Raw genomic sequence first — 14,015 nt, forward strand, 5'->3', positions numbered from 1 at the left:
TGACAAACTACTATAGTTCCTGATGATCAGATTCAGCTCAGGGCATTTACTCTTACAAAGGATGAGAACTTCTAAGAGAGGTTTGGATTATCAATGGTGAGATGTAATATTTGTCGAGGCTAGTTTTTACTTCCCATTATAGCAACGAGCCCTTGCAAAAACTTAACAGTTACCTACTAGCCGTGTGATCGCCACCACCATGTCCTTCAATCCCTTGAGACTATGATCCGTAAACACCTTATCAAGGGCTTAGGAGTAAAGCAAATTAAAAGATGGTAACAGATTCCTTGCATAAAATGATTAAACAACAATGCATGTGTTTCTGGTATGCCAAAAGCCACAAGGACTCCAACAGTTTTTCCCAGAGTAACTAGAAATTTCATCCTATAGAACATCCCACTCAAGCCTGAGCTCATTTTAGGCTAAAGTTCCACGTATGGCATTCAGAATGCTCTTGGATATGTTAGAGGCCAGGCGTTATTTAAGAGGGAAGTATTAGCCACGATAGCGATGAGGATTCGATTTCATGCACTCATGAAAAAGGAATGTGACCAAATACGCTTCAGCACACAAGCCATACTTAAAGTGACCACACCACGTTATTTAAGTTGCTCTCTCATGCTGAGTCTTGTGTGGAATGTTTTGTCCACAGCAAAGCTGGTTGCTGGGTCGCTTATCTTTACCCTCTAAACTGAGTATTTACAAAAGGGACAGAGTTGGCAGGCAGGGGAACCCCTGTGTTTGTCCATAGGTGGTGTTTTAACTCTTGTAGCCCCATCCTCACCCCCAGTCCAGTGCTGTGAGTCCATGACAAACCAAGACCCTGACTAGTGCCAAGGAACTGGAATCTCAAATGTCAGAAGGCATGTGTCAGTTTTGGTGGGAGAGATCAAAAACAGGGTGGTGGCACACACCTTTAATCCCAGCACTCGGAAGGCAGAGGCAGTTGGATCTCTGTGAGTTCAAGGCCAGCCAGGGCTATTACACAGAGAAACCCTGTCTTGAAAAACAAAACAAAAAAACCCAACCAAACCAAAAAAACCCACCTCCTTTCTGATATGTCATTTACTTAATGAGTCTCCTTCCCATGAGCCACTAAAACATCAGATTCAATAATCTGACCTTTAGACGTGCCCTCAGCACAGCAGACTTCGAACAAACTAAAACACCTTCAAACTTGCAAGATGCAAGTTTAAGTGGCATTGGCTTTCACGTTTCTGGAGGCAGACCTGCTCTTAATTTTATTAGTCTATTGGTGGCAGCCTAAACTCTGCTTGTTTTTATTTGAATTTAAAAAATAAAGTTCACATTTTTTCCTCACACTTTAAAAACACTAAAATCATTTGCTGAGTCTATTATATTATATTAAGTGGCTCCAAAATTCTATGAGAAAATAATTGTCTGGGACACATAGACACACAAATCTACACTGAGTCAGAACAATGCACTAATCCTTCAGAACTCCGTGTTACTTACTGGGAAGAGGACAATGGGCACAGTTAATGTCACTGCCACCAGGACTGCAACGCGGACCATGAGTAGAGGGGTATCAAACGTGTAGACTTTGCTGTACGCATGGAGTAACTCATCTTCAACTTCCCCTGCAAGATGAAGAGTTGGAGGTTTGATGAGTTGGCACCAGCTACTCACAGAAACGTGTGATGATGATGGAGGAAACAGGATGGTGGAAGACGCCCAGGCCTGGGGAGTCAGACAGTCCCCAAGCTTCTTGATATGATTTGTACCATAATAAATCTACGTCTGCTACAAAGAGCATCACAAACCAGGGCGATGTGCTTCCATTAAAAGGAAGGATAAGCCTAAGTCCTATCAGCTTGTCCCGCCCTGTCAGTCCAGCTAACCCTGAAGGAGTGTCTTTGGACCCAATGTGGGAACTCTAGGACTGATGAGCTCTCTCTCTGTGTGTGTGTGTACATGTGTGTATTCACTTGTGTGGGCACATTTTGGGGGCAGAGGTTGGTAGTGAGACATTTTCCTCAATCACTTGCCTTCCTTTTTTGAGACAGGGTCTCACTGAACCTGGAGCTTGCCATTTTGGCTAGACTGGTCAGTCAGCAAGAGCCTGGGATCTGTCTCTTTGCTCACTAGCACATGCCTCCACAGCCAACTTTCACATAGGTGCTGGTGATCCAAACTCAGGTCCTCTTGGGGTTTTAAAAGGCTGTCTTACAAAATTCATTAGAAAAGCATGCAGGGATGCAAGCGTGTTCTTACTGGGTCTCCCAGTCATTTTATTCTAAGATTTATCTGATGCCTTCTTTGAAGAAGACATTCTGAATGCCAGACACAAGTGCACATAGATGCATATGAAATGAAAACATGAATGGCACATAGATGCACATAAAGCCATATGTGTAGCCTGGTTACCCCCCTATTTCTCCCAAGATGAGATAAGGGGTACAAATACACTCACTCAGTGGTATTGATCTTGACTTTCACTAACCTGCAACCAATGAGAAGCTAATGCCAAATTGAGAGCAAGTACTTGGTTAACAGTCAAATATTAGTCAAATGGAAAAGACACATAAGCAAATGATGGCCTCCTCCTGAGTCATTTCCTCCCCAGTTTGTCATGCATTCAATTTAATTTGCCAAGTCAGGAAAAAATGGAGGTTCCAGGAGGAAGAACTATTTTTACTTACAACTTTTCAATTTTTTGAAATTCCATGCGTATGTATTCTATGCACATTTCTTCTTCTATTTGAAAATGTTTTCCAAAGTGTTCTATGTCTTACAATAAACACTAACAGAACTCAAAAAAGTTGAAGGTGTTTATTAAAAATGTCTATTTGCATTGACACCTTGTCTAGTGTGAAAATATGATAAAACACTTATATTTGACTGCAATATTTCTCTATTTTGCAATGAGTAAATAATGCTAACCCCTTTGCGTACAGTTAAGATGCTGAACAGAATGTGTAATGTGAACTGTTGCAATGCCACTTACACACACACACACAATTTAGAATAGTCTCAGATTGAAGGAAATTCTTCTGCATCCTTTCTCTTAGGAAATTATTACTCTAACAGAACTGAATGAAATGAAGCACACATTTTACATAATGCTGTAAGACACCAGCTTTAACTGAATGGTAAGAAGAAGCAGAGTCAAACTTGAGGACTATGGCTTGCTTGGCAGCCACTTTTCCCTAAAAAGAGTTGTATATACTTGGATTCATTCTCATTGTTTCTAGCCTGAGCTGGACTGGGAAACTAGAAAAAGAAGCATCACTTCTATTGGAAGGAAATCGACTCATTTGAGGGATGTGTGTGTGTAGGTGAGCATACATGTTTGTGCACATGTGCATGTAGAGGTTAATGTTGGGTATCTTCCTCTATTGCTTTCTACCTTAGTTTTTGAGGCAGGCTCTTTAACTGACTCACAGACCACAGATTTTGTTAGCTTATGAGTCCCAGGCATTATCCTGTCTCCAGTGCTGGGGTTGCAATAATGTACTACCATGCCTGGATTTGTATATGGGCATTGAGGAATCCAAACTTGGGTTTCACGCTTAGATGTCAAGAACTTTACCTACTGAGCCATCATCCTAGCTGCAATTTGAGAGATTAAAAAAAATCACACATAACTTCATCAATTGCTGGAATCCACAGCTGGTTTCCTTTGTAAAGTGGCAAGGCTAAATCAAACATTAATCAAGACTGCACCATTTACATACACACCATGCTACTCATGAAAAAGAATTTTACGTATCTAGGTGAATTACCAGACTAATTGAAAAGAGAAGGACTGGGACAGGGTAACCTACCATAGAAGGTGAGGTAGCCAAAGAGAGCGGCAAGCAGGTACATGACAAGCATCCCTGTGATGGAAATGTTGGACACTGTCTGCATCTTTCTCCGGGACCGACTGGCAAGAAAAAGAACACCAAGCTTCATTTTAAAAAACTTTTTAAGTATAACAAAATAAAAATTATGAAACAAGACTTTAGACATAAAGCTTACAACTTATTTAAATTTGTCTCAGAGAGCTAAAGAAGACTTATTTTTCATTTCTCTTAAACAATGTTCTTTTAATCTAGTAGTTCCTTTAATGTCAAGTAACCTTATCCACAGATTATTATTGTAATTAATAAACACTAAATGGTTTAACTGGCCCCTATGGCAAAGCTTTTCCATTTCACACTGAGATGAGTTCAATGAAGAAAACTACCTAGGGAATCAGCAAAACCCCACTACCAAGAGATCAGACTATATATACTAGAAACCAGTATATATAGCACTCACCTAATCTTAAGGCTTACAGAGTTCATATTGTATGTGATTCACACAGTAAATCTAAGACCTGCCCCCCCCCCCAATAGCTTAAAGTGTTCCAGAACTTTATAAGGCAAATCAGAATTTAAAGGACAAGGTATCACCATTATTCAGGTTTAAAAAGTTAGGAATCATTGTCGAACACCCCAGCTGTTAGAATAGGTTCAGACCAAATGAGATGCCAACAATCTCAAAGCAGGTGATTATTAATCACAGATCCCTGCACTGCTGGGAACTAGCTAGTGTCCCCATTGCACACACAAGGCCATCAGTTCGGTGAACACCTTTAAGGAAAGGAACTGACCACTAGTAGCATCAGTTGCTCTGCAAGGCTGCCCTAATTCTTAAGTTTTAGTTATCACGAGTAATGTTATTTCCAGTTTCAACAAAATCCACATTCAAATCCATACACCTGCCAAAAATCAATGCACCCACTATCTCCTCCTCTGCCTGGGGGAAATCCTTCCCTGAACCATTATGGCAGGATGGGAGAGGAAGTAGAGTCTAGCATTCGGGCTCACTCAAACCTTGCTTGAAACACATTGCCAGTGAATTATTGTAGCACAAACTATCTCTGCTCAGAAAGCCATAGGAAATGCCTCCTCATAGGGCATTTTGAATAGATGAACATATTTGCAAATCAAATGAGAATGCTAAAATGATGGCTGCCTTACTCTTTAAGTTCACTGTAGATGGGGAGGACCTCAGGATGGCAGACAAAAGCAAATGCTAGGATTGGGATCGCATAGGCGGTCTGTAAAACAAACACCGTATGTTTAGAGGTCCTGCATAGATGGTGATTCCAGAGCATCTCAGTGTATGAAATAAAACTCAAGAGACCACAGTGCTCAGCCTACTAGGGGTGTGGATCTGTCACTTACCCGGGAATTAAATACAAAGTATTTGGGCTGACACTTGTCACCAGTGTGGGCTTCATACTCCACTCCACTGCTGTGAAGAGGGCCTGTAGCCTGGTTCTCATCCAGCCCTGCAGGGTTTCGGTGAGTGTAGTCCATCATGAAGTTCACACCAGTGCTCTCTGAGTTATTGGGCAACATAATCACGTGTATTGGAAGTGTGCTGTTGAACGTCAGGTTTCCAACACTGTGATCCAGCACAGGCAGTGGGCAGGGTATTTGAAATTTTTTGTAAATCACCTACAGCCAGTCATTAAAAATTGAAACAACAAAAATAAAAAGTCAAGCTTTGAGGGGGAAACAATGAAATAAAAATCCATTGGTGTGGCTTTAGGGGTGCAGGTGAGAGAACTCAGTTGAGATCTCCTTAGACTACTGGGCTGAGGGGATTCCTAGCCTCTGTTCAAAGGGAAGAGCTGGAACTATGATTGGCAATGCTACTTTCTAGTCAATATTACCAGGCTTTGGTGAGCCACTCCAGGCCTTTCTCTTCTATGACAAAGACAGTTTCTTCATTACATCAAAATATTCATGACACAAGTCATCAAAAATTCTTTCTTCTTCGTTTACCTCTTTGGGGGAAAAGATTTACAAATTTCACATCTATGATATTTTAAGAAATTTCTCCTTTGTTTGAGTTGATTTCTTCTTTAATTCTGCTATGGTCAACACCTCTTAAGGGGTAGAAAATGAAAGAGAGAATGGCTGACACATGCAGACATGGCCCTAGCCTACTTAAGTCTGCTATTTCTATCTTCTTGAACACTGGGTCACTACCATGGTCCTTTGTCTAAGTGTTCACCCAGAGATCCTGGATCATACCATGTGCTATGACCTTGGCATTCTAATTCAACTATTTTTAAACCCATGACTGTCCTTTCCTCATTCCAAATTAGAATACAATAAAATTGCTTGTGAAGCAAGAACTATTTCATGCTTGTGAAGTGCTTGGACAAAAATGAGGACACTAATGAAACATGGCGTGCTTGCCAAGCTACAAGGATCATGTCAAAAAAGCACTTACCACACTGACAAAAAACACCATGCACGTCAGGGAAAATCCACTGGTGTAGCCAAGGTAACCTAGGAATTAGCAGAAATATTTTGGGAGATGACTATAGTGTCTAAAAAAAAGTTTGCCTATTAGAATATGAAGTAAAGATAAACATGCTTTTAGTTAGTGAATTAATACCTAAATTTTTAAGGAGAGAGAGTGGAAGGATAACTCCCACAGACACAAATATCACGAGGTAGTTGCCATTGAGGTACCATTCCCTAGAAGAGAAAGAGAGAGGGTGTTGGGAACAGAAAAGGTAACAGAACGAGCCAGCTGGTATCACGGAAAGAATGTAAAACATACCCAGTGTTTTCTTCAAGTCCCATGAATGCTCTGATTACTTCAGGTAGTTCGTATTTAATGATGAAGAGGTAGCTTGACATTGCTGAAAAGGACAAAGGGACAGCTTAGTGGTGTGCACACACACTGTTATCCCACGCAAGCTGTAAGAAGTCAGAGCACTCAGGACATCCATTCTCCTTGGAAAGATGAGCATCTCATCCCTAAAACAGAACTTGAAGGCCCCGAGCACTCTACAAGGCTTTCAGGTTCTCTTCAAAAGCACATGTCTGTCTTTCCAGCTCATACACAAGAGGCTGCTGCTAACAGTGTCCCTGTTGATTCCTGGTTAAGTTCTAGGGGAACTTTGGGTCCCACATTTTCACTCTCATTAGTTAGAGATTGTCAAGGCCTATGTTGTGTCTATAGGTGGTGGTCTGACAAAAGAAGGTGGTACCAAAACCAAGATAGCAGAATTGTAAGGCAGGTCTCTGGGTATTCCAGAGTCTCCCAGAGTCACACAGAGAATCTCAGACCCATGACCACTAAAAGTCTTCTAGACTGATAATAGAGTATAAGAGACAACAGCTTCTCCCCCTGTTTTGTCTGTATAGGGTTGGGTTTTCCTCTCTTATTCCAGTTTCCCATTGGTCAAGAAAAATTACAGAAATGATCAAATTTTACCTGCACTATTTTGAAAACATCAAAAATCTATAAAACCAGCAGGGTGGTGGTGGTGCACACCTTTAATCCCAGCAGTCGAGAGGCAGGTGGATCTATGTGAGTTTGAGGCCAGCCTGATCTACAGAGTGAGTGTCAGTATGGGCTCCAAAGCTATGGAGAAACCCTGTCTCAAAAAACAAAACAAAACAAAAAAATCTATAAAACCTCTCCCTATACATGTCTGTATACATATGTAAAACATGACAGTTTTGCCTCCGATTGGAGGGATTTGTGCAACACTCCATTCCCAAGTTCACCATTTGGTGCAATTTGATTCTAATTTGTTATTTGGCACACAGTCAAGGGTACAATTAAAAGTAAAACCAGTAGGGCTAAGGTTGTAGTTCAGGGGGTAGAATGACTATCTAGCATACACAGGGATCTGGGTTCTAGTCCCCACACTACCATGACAGGGAAAGGCCTGTCTTTTGGAGACAGGGTTTCTTTATACAGCTCTAAGTGTGAGGGACACCCTTCTGGTGTGGTTATATGGACTGGCATCTAAGTTGTATACTGAATTTTGACCAGTTTCAAATTAGTCCCTGAGCTTCCAAGGAGGTGAGAATAGTGCTGATCATTTGCGACACTATTGAGTTCTGTGGATCTCATCACTTGGTCATCTGAAAAGTCTTGGGGAGACAGGTGTATGTCATACCCTATCCTGCAGTTCAGGACATCAGGACATGATGAACTCAATGATACATCCATGATCATATTCTTGCAAAGGGCAGACTATGTGAAAAACACAAGGCTCCTCACTCTGGATCACTGTCTCTTCCCAACTGTCAAAGTGAGATGGTTTCTCTGATAGCTGCTGTGTCTTCTGTCCACATGGCTTGGTTAATCTTTACAATGCCCTTGGCTACAGCCGAACCTTAGAGCGTAAACAGGAGGTATTTCTGATGAGCTGGCTCACTGAGAGACTGTTCAATTTTAGAGCTCTTAACTGCTGATTCTCGGTGATGTCACCACTGCTAATGTGTTTGGTCTTTGAAAATCCAGGGTGCAACAGGCCTGTTCGGGTAAAGTCAACATCATCCTGCTAATGTCAAAACATCAGTGGCAAATGCCAAGTTTTTAGGGGGTTGAAAAATTAAAGTGTTCTAAATGTGGAGCTGCTAATTTAAGAAGCGCAAGTGACTTCCCTTATATCAAATCACTAATCACACAAAATAGTCAAAGTGAGAGCATTTTCTGGGGTGAGGATAGGCAGCTATCTCTCTCTTAAAGCCATGCTTCTTGTGTTTGGCTTGACACAGAGCTTGCTTTGATCCACACCTGGAAGTGTAACAGTGGCTGTACCGACACTTTGAACAGCCATGGCACCATCATTCAGCTTGCAGAGGTAAGAGTAAAACACATTCGGGGCTCCTTATTTAAGTTGTCACAAACTGGAGCAAGCATGAGGTAATCTCGTGAAATGCTCAATGATTTAAATCTCTGAAAAGCTAAAGATTTTAACTAAACATAGAGCAGATTCTTTAATGAGCTTAGATGTTTACAGCCCCAATCCAGGAAAAGCAAAAAAACAAACAAACAAAGACATAGATTCTGGAGATGTCTACACAAGACTTTAAAAACATAAAGCCAAATAAACACACACTTGGAGTTGTGTGTGCGTGGCTGTGTTAAGAGTTCATGCATATTCAAGACCCCAGTGGGTTCAGTGCTGCTGCAGAGGGTTTGGTGAGATTTAATAACCAGAATGCCATTGTTTGTTGACAGAAGTTCTGTTGTTGTTCATTTCATTAAGCATCATACAGAAAGTTCAAGTGGTCCATTGCAAGCTCCCCACTTACCTCCAATATTTTGCATTGTAATGGAGATAAAGGCTCCAATTTTCCCAGGCCATCCAAATGCCTTTTCCCCTAATTTTTCATAAATTAAAGACCCTATAAGGGAAGATAGAATTGCTGTGTTAGAGGGTCATTCTCATCCCTTAGCATTTCTTTACATAACTCTACACTGGAATATTCAGCATGTAACTAAGTAGTAAAGGGAAATGATAAAACCAAAGGACCAGACCTTAGAAACCAACGAGCAATGTCAAATGCTCTCCAAACAGAAGCAATGACTCCATTCGCTTGAGCTGTGTGTTGTTAGTAACAGCCGCTATACCTACCATTTGCCAAAAATCTTTTCTTCCCCCTATTTGACTTGAACTTGGGTTAATCAGCTTTCATTCTTGATTCTCAACTGCCCAGTTTACTAATAACCTTGAGAGAACACACTTCAGGGGTCCGGAGAAAAAAAGAACCTGACCGACATCCTCCTTAGTTTATACCTCTGTGTAAGTGAGAAGTTCTCTCACAAGAATCAAGGAAGACAGCTTTCGGCTGAAGATGTGGGCTTGAAGGGAACATACCTCCTTCCTTGGCTGTCTTTAATAGAAGATGAACCGAATAGAGTGATAATATTGCCACAGTCAGCAACATGATTCTGTAATGGAACAGAGAGTAGACAGTACAAGTTTTATCATAGGTGAGACATTGTTATGCTAAACATTGCAATAAATTACAGTAATAGTTTTGCCTCTTCAACTGTCAACTTTGCAAAAGTATATAGATTTGGAGGATTCCGAGAAATTGTTAAATGCCACTCAAATAGAACTTTCTGTACTGTACTTGGCTTCAGCTACTACCTGAAGTTTCTTACATCATGGTGTAATATGATGAGATGCTAATGGGAATGAAACTAACACATCCCATCCACTCACTCAGTGTCCAGGTGTGTGTATGGTGTATTTGCATCAACAGGTAGCTGTGAAAGGCTGTTTGAGAACATGACAAAACCTAGGCTTAGACACTCCAGTTATTTTTTGACTACATAAGAAAGGATGATGCTTTGCTAACTGGAGGGTCAGGTACAATAAAGAAAGCAGAGGATGGTGAGTGTAGCTGGCAGGACAATTCCTTGCTTATATTCAAAGGGTATCCATTAATAATCAGGGCCGTCTATACAACCACATGTATGAATGGCTTCTATGTTAGTACCAATCAGCATATCTCCCAAATAAAAAGAAGAGCATGGGTAGAACCAGGCATGGTGGCACACACCTGTAATCCCAACACTTGAGAAGCTGAGGCAGGAGGATTATGAGCTACATAATGATACCTTGTCCCAAACAACAACAAAAAATGTAATTAGCATCATCTAGGTCATAAATCAACAGTACTAACATCGGAAATTCCAAAAAAGCAATCTTTCCTTTTGTTTACTTGAGAACACACATCTTTCCACAGTTTATCTGATAATCCCAGCAAGAACACAGATGTATATGTACATTCAGACCACAGGTTACACAATTATAGAGACTCTAGCCATGTGTGTCCTGATTTTCCAGAAACCAAGTCTTCCTGGACCATCTAAGCAATGCTTACCCATCCATGTAGTATGAATGTACCTGTTTTTTTTTTTTTTTTAAGAATTATGTAGTTCAGTTTCTGTAGTTTTGTTTCATGGAAGAATAATGAGCATTCCTATAGCTTAAACATGTGCTTGGTATGAGACAAATTCTACAAGTGAAATCAGTGGAATGCTATGTCACTTGCTGCAAACTAAGGGGAAGAACTGAATGTTTCTGAGATGCACACAGCAATACCCATGGTGTTGAGATGTGATGGTTCTGGTCAAGTTAACCAGCTAAATGAAATGAAGCCTTTGTTTTAAATTTGGACCGCAGTCTTCTCCAGAAGGTGGTCTATGGCTCCATGGTTGGGGAAAAGTGTTTCCTGTTTCTGCTCATCAATGATCTGTGATAATTTCTTAATTTCTAATGGCACGAATGATTAATGAGAAAGCATTCTTTTTGGTTTAAAGGTTGTGTTCATTACAAAAGCATATAGATATGCAAATACATTATGAGCCAATTATTCAGATGGGGAACAGCTAATTGATTTCAAACAATTTATTGAAGTTGGTATAAAAACCCATTCAGCTAAAGCCTATAATTCATGAAATAGTTCATTTGACACAAGGTAAATATTTATAGTTCTGATACTAAGTCCTTACATAGCTGTGTGATTAGCTAATTGTATGCAACAGCGGAACACAAATAGCACATATTGAAAGTGTATGTGCTGCATTCTTAGACAGTTAGCTCTCGAGGCTCCATGTTCATATGGCACCTAATGTGCATATTAGATACTGAGAAGTGTGTCTTGGAAAATACCAAACTCTGTGCAACCATGCAGACATCTGTGGTTGTCCATCACAGGTGAGGCCCCCATTCAGCCATTCTATAGGTCAGCTGTGGAACACTGCTGCTTTCAGGCAGCCTTGGACCAAGTGTGGAGAAAGCACAGAGGTTTGGAAATAATCTTCAGTCATCCACAGTCCTGCAGGCACTGTGTTAGGATTTAGGAAAGGGTGTGTGGTGAGAAATGGGGCCAGTTCTCTGGGTCTTGTAGTTTAGCAAGGGAGCTAGACACTAACTAAGGAAACCAGACAAGCACACAAGGGTGTTACAATGGAGGCACACCTATGATACACTAGCCCCTGTCACAGAGGTCACAGAAGGTAAGGCTGAACAGAGCTATGAGAAGTGAACTAAATGAAGACAGGAAAGAGGGCTCTGAGCCCATGTGCAAAGAAAGGCCAGTGCATTGTATCTGGTATCCAGAGGCACAGAGAATAGGATTGGGGCATGCAGGCTCTTAGATGACATGAGTTATTTTTCCTAAGATTATTCAATAATTTGATTTGCTTTGGGGATAAATATTTCTGATTACTGAACACTACGTTATTTTGAGCATCAAGTGATGGGCTACTCTGGGAAATGGTTTCTTCTTCCTTTGGATCGATGGGCTGCATGAACATGTTGGTGGTTGAATACATAAACATTCTACCATTTGATTAAAAACAGTCAAATGAGCAAGCACCATGATTAGACCAGCTATTCCTCTAGTGGTGGGTGTGTACAAAAGCAAGAGTGATTTACTAATACTTTCTCAGATTACCCTCATTCACAAAGAACTTGCATCAGGTTGTCAAGTTATATGCAAACGTGGCACTAAACACAGGCACATGTGTTCACTTACATAAAAAGGACGATCCCTGTGTTGGCCATGGCATAGGACAAGCCCAAGATTCCACTGCCCATGATGGCATTACTCAGGTTGAAGGAGGACATTCCGAAGGAAGTCGTTCCAGGGTGCTTGAAGAAAAGAAGTGCAGTATGAGTAACCAGTCTTGCCTTTGGCTATTCTTCTCATATTATATCTCCTGGAAGAGACTGCATCCCCAAATGGAGGAGTAAGAGAAAACCACAGCCAGTAAAAGACATTAATTACTCAGAGCATCAAAAAGAATGTTTCATTTTGAATGGAATGCAAGTCTTGGCTCAGCATAGGTTGCAGGAAAAATTAAAAATACAGAGGAGCAATACAGAGGAGGAAAACAACGTATGGCTGCAGGTTACATTTGGGTGAGAATTGATTTCTTGAAAAAACAAATAAATTTCATAAATGATTCATGCAGCCATATGGCAAATGGGAAAAACAAGCCTTTATTCCAGTAAGGGCCTGAATAAACACAGAATGTGCTGATGAAGGCTTGGAAAATTTCAATCACACTGTTTTCCCACTGAGATGGCGGTAGACCAGACACCTTTCTGCGTGTTTACCTCCTGAAAGCAGAGTGTCACTTACGTGTTCATCCCCGTAATCGGCCAGCTTCTTCTTCCCCAAAAATCCATTTGTTAGGAACCTCTGACTTTCGGCATCCTCATTAGCAAATTGACTGAACAAGAGAGGAAAGGAAAGCCAAAAAAAAAAAAAAAGAAGAAGAAAGAAAGAAAGAAAAAAGAAAAAAAACAAAATAAAAAACAGGAAAACATCTCAGTAAGTACTTTGGCTTATTATGTTTGAGTGCAGGGCAATCTAATGAACTGTACCAGGGAAGACAATGTCCAAAATGTCTGTCTCCTCTTCCTTCACACTAGTGTTCCTGTTAAACCAACCACTGAACTCATGGTGAACAGTTGTGGGGTAGGGGAGGGTGTTATAAAAAAAAAAAAGGAAATATGTTCAGTTGAAAACTGTGTATGCTATTTTCCCCCCACACTTACTATGCAAGAAAGAGATTAACTGAGCTTAGTATTGTTCTCCCTTTGTGAATGCTTGCAAAGAGAGGGTGCAGAGCCACAGCCTGAGTTTTTAAAAACTACTGTCATACCATGATGAGATGATGCTTTTATTATTGTTTGTTGATTTTTTTATGGTGCTAAGAGAGACAAAACCTGAAAGGCCAGGGCTCTATAGAGCCACACCCCGCTCTAATTTTACATTTGTAACAAATATACTCAGGGAATCCTCTCATTTGATACCTCAAATATCCCTGTGGGAGGAGCTTCCTTGGTCCTACTTAAAGGCAAGGCAACTGCAGTTGGGAAAGGAAGGAGCTTGTCCACCTTGTCCACCTGTCCACACTCCACCTGTGACCCTTCCTGGCATGACACAGTCCCAACAGGACACAGTCCCAGCAGGACACAGTCCCAGCAGGACACAGTCCCAGCAGAGCTCCATAGCTATTTCCTCCATTGCAGGTGCATCTTCCTAAGTTTATATTGCTTCTTGGAAAACAGTTGCATAGTAACTCTGGGTTGTATTTGGTTCTGTGTGTGTGTGTGTGTGTGTGTGTGTGTGTGTGTGTGTGTGTCTGTGTGTGTGTGTGTGTGTCTGTGTGTGTGTGTGTGTATACACATGCCTTTACTCTGAAAATGTATTTTGGTTATTCATAGCTAA

At 40.9% G+C, this 14,015-nt stretch overlaps 1 protein-coding gene and 1 long non-coding RNA gene across 11 annotated transcripts in view; one reads left to right on the forward strand and one right to left on the reverse strand.

Annotated features, from left to right (window-relative positions):
- The window catches only part of LOC103158729, a 94,164-nt gene that overhangs the window by 47,606 nt on the left and 32,543 nt on the right, over nt 1-14,015 (forward strand). The window contains exon 5 of one of the 6 annotated variants that reach the window (XR_003481416.2): nt 8,532-8,617. The exons of the other annotated variants lie outside the window; for them this stretch is intronic. This is a non-coding gene — a long non-coding RNA (uncharacterized LOC103158729). The remainder of the gene's footprint in view (nt 1-8,531; nt 8,618-14,015) is intronic. 6 annotated transcript variants of the gene reach the window in all.
- Nucleotides 1-14,015, reverse strand: part of Slc38a4 (solute carrier family 38 member 4) — a 67,530-nt gene that overhangs the window by 7,033 nt on the left and 46,482 nt on the right. For all 5 annotated transcript variants that reach the window (XM_027396393.2, XM_035440842.1, XM_035440843.1 and 2 more), the window contains 11 exons: nt 12,921-13,011; nt 12,312-12,427; nt 9,638-9,711; nt 9,072-9,164; nt 6,574-6,655; nt 6,406-6,488; nt 6,238-6,296; nt 5,178-5,453; nt 4,971-5,050; nt 3,789-3,889; nt 1,477-1,601 (listed from right to left, as the gene is read on the reverse strand). In XM_027396393.2, coding sequence (XP_027252194.1) covers nt 1,477-1,601; nt 3,789-3,889; nt 4,971-5,050; nt 5,178-5,453; nt 6,238-6,296; nt 6,406-6,488; nt 6,574-6,655; nt 9,072-9,164; nt 9,638-9,711; nt 12,312-12,427; nt 12,921-13,011 — 1,180 coding nt within the window. The remainder of the gene's footprint in view (nt 1-1,476; nt 1,602-3,788; nt 3,890-4,970; nt 5,051-5,177; nt 5,454-6,237; nt 6,297-6,405; nt 6,489-6,573; nt 6,656-9,071; nt 9,165-9,637; nt 9,712-12,311; nt 12,428-12,920; nt 13,012-14,015) is intronic.

The sequence above is a fragment of the Cricetulus griseus genome, chromosome 2 (assembly GCF_003668045.3).
Source record: "Cricetulus griseus strain 17A/GY chromosome 2, alternate assembly CriGri-PICRH-1.0, whole genome shotgun sequence".
Classification (NCBI taxonomy): domain Eukaryota; kingdom Metazoa; phylum Chordata; class Mammalia; order Rodentia; family Cricetidae; genus Cricetulus; species Cricetulus griseus.